General features: G+C 59.1%; 1 protein-coding gene across 1 annotated transcript in view; it reads right to left on the reverse strand.

The window, feature by feature from the left end:
- The window catches only part of CPXM2 (carboxypeptidase X, M14 family member 2), an 89,579-nt gene that overhangs the window by 11,992 nt on the left and 60,508 nt on the right, over window positions 1-17,079 (reverse strand). The window contains exons 7-11 of the mRNA XM_036265158.1: window positions 15,900-15,988; window positions 9,156-9,279; window positions 7,593-7,789; window positions 6,342-6,521; window positions 1,713-2,010 (exon numbers count right to left, since the gene is read on the reverse strand). Of these exons, the coding sequence (XP_036121051.1) occupies window positions 1,713-2,010; window positions 6,342-6,521; window positions 7,593-7,789; window positions 9,156-9,279; window positions 15,900-15,988 (888 nt within the window). The remainder of the gene's footprint in view (window positions 1-1,712; window positions 2,011-6,341; window positions 6,522-7,592; window positions 7,790-9,155; window positions 9,280-15,899; window positions 15,989-17,079) is intronic.

The raw sequence follows: 17,079 nt of genomic DNA on the forward strand, positions 1-17,079 counted from the left end.
AAAAAACCGCGATAGAGTGAAGGCACAAAAGTCGGAGCGCGAAGTGGCGGGGACGACTGTATCAGCAAAGGATGCTACTACGTGGAAATTCATTTATCGCGGTAGACTCTGAACTGATTCACCGCAATACACGGGGGCTGACTGTACTTCCGCTACCTTTTTATTTTTATTTCCCCAAGGATGGAAACATCGCTGAGAAGTGCATGAAGGCTGACTCTCCAGTGCAGTACGATACTATGAACGTTACGAGCAGGTGAAATGGGGCTACGGGTCTGCTCATGAAGGTTTTGTGGGTATCGTGGGGTGGGGACTTATCACCTCTGGGTGTTTTCAACAAGCCAGACAGGAAAACACACCTCTGTCACCTACGTGATCCCACAACAGTCCTAGAGGGACCATCATCACCAGTATCATCATGCCCATTTTACAAATGAAACATCTGGGGGTTCAGAGAGGTAAAGCAACTTGCCCCAGGTCACACAGCATCCAACTGATGAACCAGAATTTGAATCTAGGCCTATCTGACTTGGGATATTTTCCAAATTCATCAGTGGCTTGACCAGTCCTCAAAAGGTCAAGAAAAATGAACAATAAACAGTAGGCTCGGGGTCCTGTCACCCCAACACAGAGGGACCTCAGAGAGTGTGACATCCTTAACCCTCTCATTTGGGAGTCCTGGGCCAGGAGTCGCCCTAACCTAAGAAGCAAAGTGCTTTCCTGAAACTTGGACCACAGGGCTCTCTGGATCCCTGAAGACTCCGCAGGACATCTCCCCAGGAAGGCCTCGGTCCTGCGCGGGCCGGAGCAACCCCACGCGCTCCCTCGTCACTCCCACTGGGCTCCCACGGGTGCCATGGCGCAGCTGGGAGTCTTCACCACCTGTCGGGCCTCAGGACACACCTGCAGCTCGGAGTCACTTCCCACCTGAGCGTGGGGTCCAGGGCCCTCTGCCAGGTGCAGCACAGGCGTCGCCCACGGTGGGCACAGGACCAGCACACCCTCTGCCAGGTGCAGCACAGGTGTCGCCCACAGTGGGCACAGCACCAGCACGCCCTGTGCCACCTGCAGCACAGGCGTCACCCACAGTGGGCACAGCACCAGCACACCCTGTGCCACCTGCAGCACAGGCGTCGCCCACGGTGGGCACAGGACCAGCACACCCTCTGCCAGGTGCAGCACAGGCGTCGCCCACAGTGGGCACAGCACCAGCACGCCCTCCGCCACCTGCAGCACAGGTGTCGCCCACAGTGGGCACAGCACCAGCACGCCCTCCGCCACCTGCAGCACAGGCATCGCCCACGGTGGGCACAGCACCAGCATGCTCTCTGCCCCTTTGCTGAATTTGTTTTATGACCCAATACTTCCCCAAGTCCACACCTACCCATCTCTGACCCTATAAAAGCTGAAATGCTCAGTGGCTAAGAGCAGACCACGGAGTCTAACCGACCCCAACTCTGCCCCTTTCTTGGACACCCCTTGTAGTGCCCAAACTCTACCCATCTCATTTGTAAAACAGGAATAAGCCACGCCCCCTCCAAGACTGGCAAGGAGCAAAGGAGAATTTCTGCAGCACGAATGGTTCGCTACGGGGAGCTGTTAGTCTGATCGTGATGACAGGAGGGCTGGGAGGAGGTGGCCCACAGGGTCCCTCCCCGTCCCTGCAGCCCATTATCACTGGGCCCTGAGGTGCAGCCAGGGGGCCAGAGACTTACTTCCGGCCACAGTGTGCCAGGAAGCCCCGTTGACAGTCCCGTCCTCCTTCTGGAAGTCTTCCGTGTGGCACACCCTCCTCCTGGCGTCGGTCATGAGGCGGTGCGTGGAGGCGTAGGAGTAGGCCAGCCAGCGGAACACGTGGTCGTCCGGGGTGGGGGTGCGCTCCTGCGTCTTCCACAGGGTGCGCACCATGTCGTAGGGGTACGCCACCACCAGCTCGCCCCCCTGCAGGTTGCCGCCCAGCACGAAGGGGATCTTCTCCATCCAGGCTATGACGGCCCTGGTCTCCACCGCCACCTGTGAGCATTCCAAGGGGAACACGCTTGGATGAACAGGACAGGAGGAGCTGCCTTCTTCCCTAGCCACCCAAACAGGGACAAGGTTGAAAGGGCCATCACTTTATGGCAGAATCTCAGCAAAATGTGGCATCTTAAAATCTGTCCTGGTGAAACCAGACTCTGCAGAAATAACGGACCTTGAAAAGAGAAAGAGAAATTTCTTTCTGTAGGAATAGGCCAGCTGGTGACAGAGAGGAGGCTCGAATTAGAGTATCCGCATTTTGCAACTCTGCGTTCAGCGATGGCTACAAAGTGTCCAGACGGAGACACAGCCACGGCGTGTCCCCGATGGGAGAGCACAGGCCTGAAACGCAGCCGCCCGGAAGGAGACCAGCCTGGAGGCCGGACTCCCGGGGCGGGCCGGGCAGCGGCACACATTTCTGACTTTGCGGAGGGTCTCTGCCGTGGGGAGCTGCAGGGAGGCGCCGCAGACAACACGCAGGCGCATGAACGACGCGGCTGGGTTCCAACCACACGCCGTTGACAAAAGCAGCTCGGGGGGATGTGGCCCAGGAGGAGTCTGCCAAGCTCTGTTCTAATTAGCCTCGTCTGCCCTGACTTCACAGCCAGTTTACAAGAAACAGAGGACTGTGTTACAGGACACCGCGGAACACAGTTAGCTGGGCCCAGACGGTGGAAACGCTACCAGACTCGCTTTCATGGCCTCGTTACAACATCAGCCGCACTTAAACTGCAAGGGAAAAGGAAGCGACAGAGAAGACTGTCATTTAAGTGAGACTTGAAAGATCATAAACCAATCAAAGTGAACGCGCTGTACTCGGATCCTGCTGTAAACGGGCTGAGGGAAGAATGATAGCGAAATGTGAAGACTGGCTAGACACATTTAATATTAAGAAATACTTCCTTATTGTCCTGGCCGGTTTGGCTCAGCGGTTACAGCATCAACCCGCGGATGAGAGAGACCCGGGTTCGGTTCCCACTAAGGGCATGTACCTCGGTTGCAGTTTGTCCCCGGCCCAGGTTGGGGTCATGTAGGTGGCAGCCACTCAATGTGTCTCTCTCACATCGATGTTTCTCTCTCTCTCTCTTCCTCCCTTTCTTCCTCCCACTCTATCTGAGGATAAATGCAAAAATGTCCTCGGGTGAGGGTGAAGAAATAAAAAAATAATAATAATAATAGAACTAGAAATTATCATCTGAACATGAAGTATTTCTTTTTTGTTTTTTTATTATCCTCACCTGAGGACATCTTTGCATTTATCTTCAGATAAAGTGGGAAGGAGAGAGGGAGGAAGAGAGAGAGAGAGAAACATCAATGTGAGAGAGACACATCGAGTGGCTGCCACCCACACGACCCCAACCTGGGCCGGGGACAAGCTGCAACCGAGGTACATGCCCTTAGCGGGAACCAAACCCGGGACCCTCTGGTCTGCAGGCCGACGCTCTAACCGCTGAGCCAAACCGGCCAGGGCGTAATCTCCAGGGTTAAGAGTCCCCTCTCTGCGAGACACCGGAGAGTGACGGGTGCAGCGAGGTGGCGCCTGTGGCGGAGGAGGAAGGTGAGGACGGAGAAGCAGGTGCAGCGAGAGCCGTAGGTGTCGAGGTGGCGGAGGAGGAAGGTGAGGACGGAGAAGCAGGTGCAGCGTGAGCCGTAGGTGTCGAGGTGGCGGAGGAGGAAGGTGAGGACGGAGAAGCAGGTGCAGCGAGAGCCGTAGGTGTCGAGGCGGAGGAGGAGGAAGGTGAGGACGGAGAAGCAGGTGCAGCGAGAGCCGTAGGTGTCGAGGTGGCGGAGGAGGAAGGTGAGGACGGAGAAGCAGGTGCAGCGAGAGCCGTAGGTGTCGAGGTGGCGGAGGAGGAAGGTGAGGACGGAGAAGCAGGTGCAGCGTGAGCCGTAGGTGTCGAGGTGGAGGAGGAGGAAGGTGAGGACGGAGAAGCAGGTGCAGCGAGAGCCGTAGGTGTCGAGGTGGCGGAGGAGGAAGGTGAGGACGGAGAAGCAGGTGCAGCGAGAGCCGTAGGTGTCGAGGCGGAGGAGGAGGAAGGTGAGGACGGAGAAGCAGGTGCAGCGAGAGCCGTAGGTGTCGAGGTGGCGGAGGAGGAAGGTGAGGACGGAGAAGCAGGTGCAGCGAGAGCCGTAGGTGTCGAGGTGGCGGAGGAGGAAGGTGAGGACGGAGAAGCAGGTGCAGCGAGAGCCGTAGGTGTCGAGGCGGAGGAGGAGGAAGGTGAGGACGGAGAAGCAGGTGCAGCGAGAGCCGTAGGTGTCGAGGTGGCGGAGGAGGAAGGTGAGGACGGAGAAGCAGGTGCAGCGAGAGCCGTAGGTGTCGAGGTGGAGGAGGAGGAAGGTGAGGACGGAGAAGCAGGTGCAGCGAGAGCCGTAGGTGTCGAGGCGGAGGAGGAGGAAGGTGAGGACGGAGAAGCAGGTGCAGCGAGAGCCGTAGGTGTCGAGGTGGCGGAGGAGGAAGGTGAGGACGGAGAAGCAGGTGCAGCGAGAGCCGTAGGTGTCGAGGTGGCGGAGGAGGAAGGTGAGGACGGAGAAGCAGGTGCAGCGAGAGCCGTAGGTGTCGAGGTGGCGGAGGAGGAAGGTGAGGACGGAGAAGCAGGTGCAGCGAGAGCCGTAGGTGTCGAGGCGGAGGAGGAGGAAGGTGAGGACGGAGAAGCAGGTGCAGCGAGAGCCGTAGGTGTCGAGGTGGCGGAGGAGGAAGGTGAGGACGGAGAAGCAGGTGCAGCGAGAGCCGTAGGTGTCGAGGTGGCGGAGGAGGAAGGTGAGGACGGAGAAGCAGGTGCAGCGAGAGCCGTAGGTGTCGAGGCGGAGGAGGAGGAAGGTGAGGACGGAGAAGCAGGTGCAGCGAGAGCCGTAGGTGTCGAGGTGGCGGAGGAGGAAGGTGAGGACGGAGAAGCAGGTGCAGCGAGAGCCGTAGGTGTCGAGGTGGCGGAGGAGGAAGGTGAGGACGGAGAAGCAGGTGCAGCGAGAGCCGTAGGTGTCGAGGCGGAGGAGGAGGAAGGTGAGGACGGAGAAGCAGGTGCAGCGAGAGCCGTAGGTGTCGAGGTGGAGGAGGAGGAAGGTGAGGACGGAGAAGCAGGTGCAGCGAGAGCCGTAGGTGTCGAGGCGGAGACGGGCACACGGAGCCCTTCACGAGCTTTCTCTCTGATGCTGGACGCTGGGCAACAACGAACGTTCAGGAAGGAAGGAGACCGACGAGGTTCCCGATGACCCTCGGAACCAAGACACTAACACTGGGAAGCTGGATATCGTCAAATACTGACCAGAGCATCAGGTATTTGCCATAAGTTCCCGACCCCTCGGAACAGATGCCCGTAGAATACAATCGATAGTGGGAAACAAACGTCGGAATTGATCTCACCGAGCCTGCAATGTGTCTGCCTAACGCATGCCAAGTCCCGCCCTGCCCACCAGGGGTGGGCATCATCTCTGACTCCATCCTGGCCCCAGACAGAAGCATCAGGCAGGCGTTCTAGGAGCTCCTCTTCAAGGGAGCCGGCTTCTCCGAGGGGAGGGCCTCTTCCAACCCTTCCTCTCCTCTTCCTCCACGACCCCGCAGCCGCCGCACCTGGATTATGACCTTGAGGATGAAGGTCACATGCCAACCAGGCGGAGGCAGAAAGATGATGCCTCCTTAGTTCCTGAGGACCACGGGGCACCTATATGTACAGCCGCCTCCCGGGTCCTTCTATGTGAGAAAAGAAACAAACGTCTCCCTCGCTCAGCTGCTGGCACGTGTCTCTGCTGTTGTGGCCGCCGCCCTGAACACCCACTTGTCTAGACCTCGTGACGGACACACACATTCAAAGCCCAGGGTGACGACCAAGGGCAAAGAAGGCCACCAAAGGCCCCAGAAACTGGGAAAGTTATTTCCTCTGCAACGTACCCTCTGTGAAAGCAGACGGGAGAAATCTGGCGGAAGCACGTTCTACTCCATCGGATGATTCCTTCCGCAGGAGCTCCCCACGAAATAAACCCACGGGGCGTATCACGGTGCAAGTGAGGGCTCTCAGGCAGTCGGCGAGGGCCAGGGACAGTTTCACAGAAGTAGAACCACCAGGATGGGGTAAGGACGGTACTTACAGACGGGCCCACATCGGGGATTTTTTTTTTTTTTTTTAAGCACCATGTTCTTGTAAAGCAATATAATTAAATGATTTTTATAAAGAATCTCCTCAAATAAAAAAAAAAGGTGTTTTATTCTCTAGCACACTTCCCGGTGTTGGAGAACAGACAGCAGTTCTGTCTTGTCCTTCCTGTCATGTCCTCTGCGAACACCGGTGGGTGCTGACGGGCCCCCACGGCCCTGCAGGCCACGGCGCGCCACTCACCGTGGCATTCTCCGACAGGAACCACTCGGGGATGGCGATGTAGTGGTTGGGCACTTTCCTTGGGACGTTCTGTCGGTCCTCAGCCTCCCAGAGCAGCGTGTTCAAGTCGGGGAAGTTGTTGTTGAAGTCGATCCCGTCGTGGGTCCAACGTCCCAGGGACCAGCCTCCCAGCTCCGAGCCCTGGAACACAGTGCAGGGTGAGAGGAACCCCCAGACTTCCGGCAGCGCGGACCCAGCTCCCACAGGATGCCTCCTTCTCCCTCTGGGGCGTGTCTCTGAGCCTCTACACACCCTCTGACCCAAAGGTGGCATGCACAGGAGAGTATCGGAACCCCTCCAACAGTATTTGGTGGGGGTGGAGAATACAGCCAGATCACCCCAAAGAGCCTGACTCCCGCATGTGGCAGTGCTCAGAGAGCACCGGGTCCCCGCTTCCCTCATCTGCTCTGAGACCCACACGGGTCGGATGGGACTGCGTCCTGATGGATCTAAAAGTCCATTACTGCGCCATCTGCAGCCTCTTTGGCGGCCCCCGTCGGGCTGACACGTCCCTAGCGCAGGGCAGAGCAGGCGCCTGTCTGTGCCGGTCAGTGCAGCCCGCATCCGGCCGTGCCGCTGGTGTTTGGCAGGTACCGCTCCTTAAGTACAGTTTTCCATTTCGTCCCAGGCAATACTCACACCACTCCACACGTAACTCCACACACGCACATCCTGTACATAACTGTGCCCTACCAAACTCTGCCTCAGAACGCGAGATAGAAGCGACCCCTCAGAATAATGGAACGCCTCTCCTCAGAGGACCGGTCCAGGCCAGCGGTGCCCTGACGCACGCTCACACGAGGGGCCGTCACTCTTCCCTGTCACCATCGCTGCACACAGAGCAGCTTTATCCGCGGCCGCTTCCCCCAGCCTGGGGCAAGCGCCCCTCTCGGGGTCCCCGTGACGCCCAATCCCAGTTCTGTATTTTTCATAACCTTCGAGGTACCCTGCCTGGGCAGAGACTCAGCAGGAAGCTGTGCCTGTGGGTTTCCGTTTATTGATTTTGTGGGGTTGTTTTTTGAGGGAGGAGAGAGAAACACTGGTCTGTTGCTCCCGTCTTCCTGCGATCATCGGTTCATCCCTGCACGGGCCCTGGCCGGGAGGGAACCCGCAACCCTGGCGTATGGGGTCGACGCTCTAACCCACTGAGCGGCCGGCCAGGGCCCGGGTGTGGCTGTGAGCTGACCGGGGGGTGGGGCGTGGGGCCATTACCCCTTCGTAGGCCTTCTCGTAGCCGTCGGGGTTGAGGGAGGGGACGATGTGGATGCGGGTCTCCTCCACCAGGCGGACGATGCGCGCGTTGCCTGCCAGGTACTCCTGGCACAGGAACTGCGTGAGCAGCAGCAGCAGCTCGCGGCCCAGCACCTCGTTGCCGTGGGCGCCCGCGATGTAGTGGAACTCGGGCTCACCTTGACGCAGAGAGGGAGACGGTCAGAGCGGACGCTGCAGCCCGACGGCTCTGAGCCGCCGTGCTAGGAATCAGGTCTCTGAGGGATACATCTCAGCCCTCTCTGCTCTGTCAGCAACCTCCAACACGTCATCAGTCTAAACCTCCCTTTTTTTATCCTCACTTGAGCACATTTTTGCATTTATCTTCTGATAGGGCAGGAGGGAGGGAGGAAGAGAGAGAGAAACATCGATGTGAGAGAGACACATCGACTGGCTGCCACCCACACGACCCAACCGGGGCCGGGGACAAACCACAACCGAGGTACATGCCCTTAGCGGGAACCGAACCCGGGCCTCTCTGGTCCACGGGCCGACGCTCCAACCGCTGAGCCAAACCGGCCAGGGCACCAGCATAAACTTTTATTCCCAAATAAGTCGATATGACACATGTAGAAAAATCTGAGATGACATCATGGTTGTTCCCATTTAGCAAGGATGGATAAAAGAACACAGTGCCAAGGGTTCACATGGACAAATTAAACACGAGCCACAGCAATTGTGTTTCTCGTGTGGGAAGCAATTGTTCTTGGAAGACATTCCTTCTAAATTTCACGAGCAGGGACAGCGGGGCAGGGAAGCCGGCGAGGACAACAGTTGGGAAGGGGCTGTGTCTGAGCCGTCTCTCCGCAGGGCTCGGCTTTGCCGGCCGGATTCGTCAGCGCTGGGCACCCAGGGACCGCACTTCTTCCCACCCCTCACCAAGCCACCGCTTTGGAGGACATGCCGCCTCGCCACCAGACAAGCCCTGGGAGGAAGCCCTGCTGAGCTGATGGACGAGGTGCAGCTGGACGAGTCGGGCACATCTCGGAGTCTCAGGGGTTTCTAAGGGCTCACAGATTTACCAAGAAGCAACTCCCAGAAGCCTCCTGACCTGGAGGCGGACAGAGGCTGGGGAGTGACTCATGGGAATGGCTAAAAATAGGAAACACTTGCAAAATGGGATTGAAACTGTTTAAAATTAAGAACCTCCTTTAACTGGAGCCACTAATGACCAGAGAGTCGGGACGTTTCTTCCAGAAAAGGACCCTGTCCTCACCGCTCCCGGTCATTTTCTTCTCTGGTCAGTGCGCCTGGTCTCAGGGCCAGAGAGCAGGGTTGCAAATGGTCCACTGGCAGGAAAAGAAGGTGTTTCTAGTTTAAATGAGCCAACAGCCATATCCCGAGACGGGAGGGTCACAGAACCGCATTTTGCAGAATCTGTCTAAGAGAGAGTGGTGCGTGGACAGCCCCTGCCCTGCGTCATGGCTGGTCTCATGGGTAAACTGTCCCCTCTTTAGGAAGGGACCAACATGAAGGGCCACGGGCATCCCAGAGGGGCGACCTCACCGACTTCGTGCTCCCCGGGGTGGTCGGAGATCTCCACGGCGTACAGCTTCAGGCCCTGGTGGCTCTTGCCGATGTTGTAGATTCTGGTGATGTTGGGACACATTTCATGCACAACCTTCATCAGCTGGGAAACAAGAGGGGCTGGGGCTCTGAGCAACGGCTGGGCACTGAAGGGTGCGGGACTTCCCAGAGGACAGCCACCTGCTCCCCTCCCCCAGCCCCCTGGCACCCCCCCCTCACCACACACCAGCGCTGTCCTCTCTGCCTGCAGTGTTCTCCTTGGGGCCCTGCCTTGCCCCCCAGCACCCCCTGGCTGTGGCTATTGCTTCCCTGATAACCAAGGTATCACCTCCATTGGCCCGTGGCTGTCACCTCCCTTAGCCCATGGTCATCACCTCCCTGTGGCCACCACCTCCCTTTGGCCACCACCTCCCTTGGCCCGTGGTCATCACCTCCCTGTGGCTACCACCTCCCTTTGGCCATCACCTCCCTTTGACCTGTGGCCACCACCTCCCTTTGGCCATCACGTCCCTTTGACCCGTGGCCATCACCTCCCTTTGGCCATCACCTCCCTTGGCCCTGGCTACTACCTTTCATTGTGTTTTCCTGCTTTCTTTTGTCCCCTCACTAGACAGCAGACCCTTTTAGGGATGGACCGAGCCTTTGATCTGTATCCCTGCCTAAGCAAATACTTGTTACTGAATAGCAACTTTCCTTTATCATGTAATGAACATCTATGATGTCAGCCTGAGGAGAAAGACACTGCCCGGCCCCCGGAGGTCACAGTGCAGCCACAGTGCATGACCCACGTCACTGGTGCTGGAAGGGGGACCCGGAGGCCATGAGAACGGGAGTCGTGCGGTCAGCGTGGGGGAAGCAGGCTTCCGGGAGGAAGCGAGACAGATGCGCTGTTTTCCGAACCGTCAAGCAGGGCCCATCAGACCTACCGCGTCTGCAGGAGTGAGACTCCGCCCAGAGAGCAGGGCTCCACCTGTTACGGGCCACACACAGCCCTCTAGGGACGGGGCGGACAGGGACACCCTCTCCCGACGCTGCCTGCCTCCATTTCTGAATGAGGACCATGAGTGGCCTGTCGCACAGTCTGGGTTTCTGGAAATGCTCAGCAATCCCCGTGAGAGAGACTCGGATTCAAGGACGCCTCAGCCAGCACCAGGCCAGCCGTCGGTGCGGCAGGAGTGTCCCTGGCACAACTCCGGGACCTGTGTTAAAGGCCAGGCGGGATGCTTCGGTGCTGCAGAAGCAGTGAGGACCCCCTGCCGGGGAGGCGGGCAGGCGGGTGCCCAGAAGGGAGGGCTGCATCGTTTAGGGTGATGAGGAAGCGGGGCTGGGCCGGCTGGAGGGAGGCGTGGCCCCGAGGACCAGCCTGGACCTGGATGTGCTCCGACCATCTTTCCAAAACCCCTGTTCGGCCAAGGTGTCCGTAAAGTGTCTCTGTGAGTCACAAATAAACACATCTGTTGCAAATTTAACGGTGGGCTAACAGCCCCGAAGACTAGCAAACTGGCGTCATGTGCAATTCATGACAAGTGGGGTTCAAGTCCGCGCGTCTCGCTTGCCTTTCCCGACCGCGTTCTGCTTGAGAAGCCTCGGCGCGCGTTCTGAAGGGGCGGGGCGGGGGTCCAGCTGCCCGGAGTCGTTTCTAGGACCCGCCTGCGAGGCAGTCCGGGTGCGGCCCTGGCCAGGAGCTCAGGGTCTCGCCCCTCCCTGGGGGGAGAGTTTCTCTCGTGTGCCACAATGTCCAGGGAAGAGCACAGGGCAGCAGGCTCTATAGGACTCTTGTCCACAAGAGGACAAGAGCAGAACCCCCACACGTGGAGAAAGAGCAGGCAGGCCACGTGGCTTCTCCCCATCGCCACGAGGGAAGCGTGGTGCGGTGGAAAGGGGGTCACACAGGGCGCACCACGTTTCAGCAAGAGACACAGCAGTGACCGTGACCATGGTGACAGCCACAGCGAGACTGCCTTCCGCCCTCCTGCGGGAGCTCACCGTCCTGACCCGATGAAGCAGATGAACACAGGTGTTGTCCCCACTCTACAGAGGTGGCGACAGGCTGAGACACTGAGCGTTTGCCCAGGGTGCCCCGGCGGTACCAAGTGCTTCCATTTCTTCTGCCGCCACTCAGGAAGCTCGCTCACCCTCTGATCCGGGTCTGACTGCCCGTCCCTGCTGATTGACCGTCACTCCCAGCACCGACCTCAGCAAATCCTGACCAGCAAGTGACGCAGTGCCAGGCCTTCAGGCGCTCAGACACAGAGCGACACGGCGCAGAGCCTGGCCCTGCTCACTGCCCGCCCCGGCCCTCCAGCCAGCGGCCGGGAAAGGGGCCACTGTGCCAGAGGTCACGTGCGACGCCGGAAAGACACCGTCCTCCCTGGGACGCACGCTTCGCAGGGGGCAGTCTCTCGGCCAGAAGCTCTCAGCCAGGAGCCCCCGGGTCCTCTTCACACCCTGCCCGCGGCCGCATCCCTCTTGGGCGGTGGCCACAGGGTGTATGGTTGAGAGAGAGGGCTGGCCGCGGAGGGGTCCTCGGTGGGAAGGGTCTTCACAGTTCTCGGCACCGCGCCTCTGGGCCCTCCAGCAGCACCCGGAGACCCAGCGGGCGACCCGCCTCGCCTCGTCCCCAGAACAGTCAGAGACGCTCTGTGGGGCTCGGGCCTCAGTGGTACAGGTTTGGGCTTTGAAAGGAAGGACTAGCGTCTCTCCACGGCCCGAGGATTTTCAACACTTTGCATCTCCTGGCACATAGACTAACGAGTAAACTCTGCAGCACATGAAAAGAATATATTTTTTGCCAATGTGACCAAAAAAAGAGGTATAATTTTGGTGCACGCACACCAGATGGCCATTGCTGTGTTGGCTGTTGTCTTTTTTTTTTACAGTCTAAGGGGAGAGAGGTCGGGGCCCTGACTGAGCAGCCCAGGCTGCGTGTGCTGAGATTCCTGGGCTCACGGGGCGGCTGCCTGACGTTCTGACCTGGGGCCCAGCGTCGGGGCCAAAGTCTCAGCCCTCACAGCGCTTGGGGTCCTCGAAGCGCAACCACACGACACAATAGTGGGAGGGTAATGATCGGATGTGTACAAAGCCCGCTGAGGAGGGACGTGGACGCCAGACGGAGAATCACGGCCTCGCAGAGAACCCGGTGTGCAAGGCTCAGCCCCGGACGCCCCTCCCTCGCCTCCGGGACGGGAACACGCTTCCCTCCCCGCTGCTGGCAAGGGCCTCCCTGGTGACTCAGTTCCGGGCACCGTGTGGACGGGGACGGCTCTCGGCGCTGACAGGGTGACAGCTGCTGGGCGTGTGTCATGCTTTCTGGGTGTTCGCTCAAAGCTGGGTGACGCCCACGGCCCGGAGCAGGAGGAGAGCGGGGGGGGGGGGGGGGTTGTGAGACCTCCGCTCTCTGGAACATTCCGCAGAGTTACCAGGACAAGGAGGAGCCTGTGTGAGACATGGAGCGTGATCCCGGACGACTGAGGGGGGCGGGGCACGCGGTGACCTTCCTGAACAAAGTCGTCTGAAGTCCCAGAACACAGACATTCAGACACCCGGTGAAATCCACGGAACAAAAGCCACGGATTCCTGAAGTTTGTGGGTTTGTGATGATTCACGTTTAGACTTGGGGTTTGATGCTGATAGTATACTGTTTACGCCATGGGTTAAAAGGTTAGAAAGGAAGGGAGAAAAGTCCTCTCCCACCATCTGCTCATTTGTGGAGAAACAGACACGGCACCTGGGCAGGTGGAGACGGAATTCCGGGCGGGAGGGGGAGGGGCACAGTAAGCGGCACCCCCCAGGTGGTAGTGGGCCCGTCTGGGCCTGCAGGCCTGCTGCCCTGCCTGGCTTCCTGCACCGCCACCTGCCCCAGGGTCAGGCTGGGCTCAGAGCAGGGGGCAGGCTCAGCCGCTGCCCCACAGCTGGCCTGAGTCCCCGCCGTCCTCAGTGGGCCTGGGAATCACCACCACTGGTGGGCTCTTCCCACCGTGTTCCCACTCGACTTCTTCCTGGGCCCCGCAGCCTCCTACCAGCCACGACTCTGAGCATTCGGACCCGAAGCCCCGTGCCAGGCACCAGAGGCAAATCGCTACCTGTTCCCACAGAACCACCTCTGTTTCTCCCTTTGTGGACGGGCCCTCTGCCCTCGGAAGCCTGCCAGACCCTCTCCCTCCCCAACTCCCTCCAACAGCTGACCTAGGACAGCCGGTCCCCTTAGAAATGCCTCCCCGCCGGGGAGGGCCCCTCCTGGGGACTGGGCACACCAGTCTGCTCTCCATACGACTCTGACCGATGTCCAAACTCCACTCCCCTGAAAACCTCCTCTGATGGGCACCGGAGCCTCTCCCTGCACCCTGCCAGCATCCCTCCCAGCCGGTCCTGAAAATGCCGCCGGCACCGACCTCCACACCCTGCTCTGCTGCCTGGAGCTCCCTCGTCCGTCTGTCCGTCTCTGCCTGCCCAGGCCCGCCCGCCCGGAGGACGGCCGCCGTCTCAGCCAGAGCCCATCGCAACCACGGCCAACCAGGCCGGGCTCTTCTCCCTCTCCCTCCCCCTCCCCCGCAGCTCCCCTGGGATGCCCACAAATGCACGCGTTTATCTAGTACACGCTACGACTTTGTGACAACACGAGAGTCTCTGCCCTCACGGCCCAAATGCAGGACCGTGACATCCATGTCGACAAACACGGCCGAGCAGTCGAGAACATGCTGCACTGTGCAGGCCTGCGGCTCTCGGGAGTAATCCCCTCGCTCTGACGCCAGTGTTCGCAATGTCCCCCGCCCCCGCCCCTGCCCTTCTCCATCATCCCCAGGCTCCCCCTGGCGAGGACATCGCCTGACATGGGGGTCCCTGCCCTGGGAAACACCTCCCGCCCAGGGGCTCACACATACCCAGGGTTTCCCCTCCAAGCACTGAGTTTCTCTAGTTTTCTCCTCTCTGCTGCTGCTGCTTCTCATTTTTTGTTTGTTGTGAATGTCTCCTTCAGGACTAGGATAAACTAACATTGTTTCCCCTGGAGTAGAAAGATTGCTACAGTAACGTAGCAGACTCCATATGGGAAATCACTGGAAGGCTGGCTGCTCTCCCGTCCCCGGGAGCCAGGACCAAGCAGAAAATCACCCCCCACCCGGAGCGGCCTGCAGGCCTGACGGATGCTCCGCAGGTGAGGGAACCTCGGAGGGACCAACGCGGGCTGCGCTGACCATCGACCTGCCTGCAGTGGTCACCAGCTGCCCATCTCCTCTGGCATGAGAAGAGCCCAGGTCTGCATGTGGGACGGCTGTTTGAAGACACCAGCCACCGGGAATCTGGGCAGTTAGCTCCTTTTGCAATGCATTCAGATTTACTGCTTCTGACCTGAATTGCACCGGGTTGAGACTGCCCACTTCCTGGGCTCGGTAAGATGCCCCGAGATGCTCAGTGAGCAGAGCTGAGTTGTGCTAACACAAGTGCTCTGTAGATGGAGTGGGGAGCAGAACCCACTAACCAGCCCGAAGGCAGAGGAGCGGGTGACTCACGGCCTCAAGTCCAAACGCATTGCCGTGATTTCTGAAGAGTGAGGCAGCGGACAGTTCCTTCGGCACGTCCCACCCCCGAGCCTGCGGTGACAGGTGTCTGGAAGCTGCGTGAGCGTCCCCAGGGAGACGGCATGGAGACACACCGGGTTTGCGGATGCCCTCAGATGAGACACAGGGTCCTCTGGGCTCTGCCTCATTGCTCCAACCTCGGCGACATCCCTGACCTTGTGGTGGGCGGCTGGCTGCTTCTCCCAGTACCCCGGAGCCCTCACTTTGAGCCATGTTAGTTTGGCCTCGGTAGACTTGTCCTGCAAACGTCGCCGCGAAGGCATCTATCTGTCCTGTCTCTTCAAGCAGGCTCTCTGCCATCTGAGGATGTCTCGTTAGCCGCCACCTCCACGCACCTGCCAGCACCGTGCTGGGCACGGACCCTGAACAGAACAGGGACTCTCTTCTAGCCTGTCCCCCAAAAGCGTTCTGTCCCCTCTCCCTTTCGTACCCGGCATGCAAATGCCTTCCACAGCTCAGAATTTCTTGGCGTCTGGAATTAAGTTGGGGGAGGGGACTCATCCGGGATCACCTTTTCCTCCGACAGAACCAAAGTACCCAGGGCCCTATGGGTGTCGGCCAGGAGCTCTGGGGCCAGGCTGTCCAGAGGCTCATAAGGAGACACCAGGCCCTTCTGCTAAAGATTCTGCTTTCACTGGCCTGGGGTGGGTTCGAGGACAGGCAGTTGTCCAAGTCCCCCAGGTGGTTCTGATACCAGCCAAGATGGAGCAGCAGAGACTCTGAACAACAAAGTTATGAAGTCTCCGTGACTGTGACTCGGTTTCCCCATCAGTAAGATAAGGATAGCAAGTCCCCGCCCTCCGAGGATGGCTGGGAGGACTGACCCATTCACACAGGTCGAGTCGGTGAATTACTGTGGGTGCTGAGAGCTTCCTGCGGTTACTATGATCAGCGTCATTCTAGATCCTGTTTCTTCTCTGACTCGCCTATGACCAGCATCCTGACAGCAGTGAACCCCTCAAGCACACAGATTCTGAAGGACTAGAGGATTACAGCAGAAAAGTCCGGGTTCGAATGCGACTTCAGCCACCGCTGAGAGGGAGCCTCTCTCTGGTCACCGGGGCCCAGTGATGCCTTCTCACGCTCAGCCCGTAAACCACAAGCCCGTGTGTGGCCCCAGCAAACCCAAGGACACGCCCGGTCTCACCTGGCGCATTTCCTTATAGTTGTGGTGCTGGAAGTCCAGGTCGTCGGTGGTGGTCATCTCATTCCGCCGGTGGTAGTAGTTGTTTGGATCTGGGGAGGGAAACATGGTTTTGAATTCCCTGACATCGTTCTGTTACTTTTGGTGGCTCCGCTGGGTGCCCGATTCATGGTGGGGGACATAGCCCAATCCCCAGCTCCTGACGTTCCCACAGAGGTGAGGGAGACACTGTCTAGAAGCTTCTTATAGGTCAGAATTACCCGGTGATGGAGAGCGAGGGCCTGGAGCCAGGACTCCTGGGCTCAACTCTGCTTTTCCGGGTACGTGCCCGTGACCCTGGACACGTCACAGAAGGGCCTTCGCCCTGCATGGCAGCTCTGCCCTCGCCGGCCCCCCGCGCTCCCCAGCCCCGCCCTCCCCGGCCCCGTGCAGCTATTGGTTGGAACCATCTGTGTGTCTGGCACCCTGTCACACTGAATGAATGAATGAAGTCGAATGAAGGAGTGCAGCACACTGGAGATCCTGGGAAGCATGGTGGACACGGCTGGCTGGCTGCCAGCACTCAGTTCTCTGTCTCCCTTCCTGGCAGAAGCTCGTGTCCCTTGGGACCCCTCTGCTCCACGTCTCAGAAACAGACCTCACGTCCCCAGCTCCAGGGGTCCAACATGACCCGTCCACGCCGATCAGAGCAGAGCACGCCCTGGCCACCCTTGTGGGTCCAGATCGAAGGAAAGGACGTCAATGTCACAGAGGAGGAGGGAGTGAGAATCTCTCCCGGGAACAGCACAGAGAACCCCAATAACGTCCGGAGCCAATGAGTGAACCAGCCCTGGAGCTCACCTTCCTTGGGACCTCCAGTCACATGGAGGAAGAATTCCCTTACCCGTTCAGCCAGGGGGAGCAGGGGCTCTGTTGTCGGGCCTGAAGACCCCGACAGGCATAGTCAGGATGTATCAACAGTGGTCCCTCTGGGGACCACGATTCCGGGGTCTGTGGCAGACACGTCTGTTCTTGACTTGATTCCCCTCCATATAAATGTACTTTTTTTCTTGCACACTTGTAATTGTATGAGCATGTGTTGTTTATATCATTACACACGCACAACACTTAGAAGACAGGAGAGGAGGGGGAGGAGGAGGAGGAGAAAGAACCATTCAGCGGCCCTGAGGTCTTTCTCCCGACC

This window comes from Molossus molossus, unplaced genomic scaffold (assembly GCF_014108415.1).
Source record: "Molossus molossus isolate mMolMol1 unplaced genomic scaffold, mMolMol1.p scaffold_m16_p_17, whole genome shotgun sequence".
Lineage (NCBI taxonomy): Eukaryota > Metazoa > Chordata > Mammalia > Chiroptera > Molossidae > Molossus > Molossus molossus.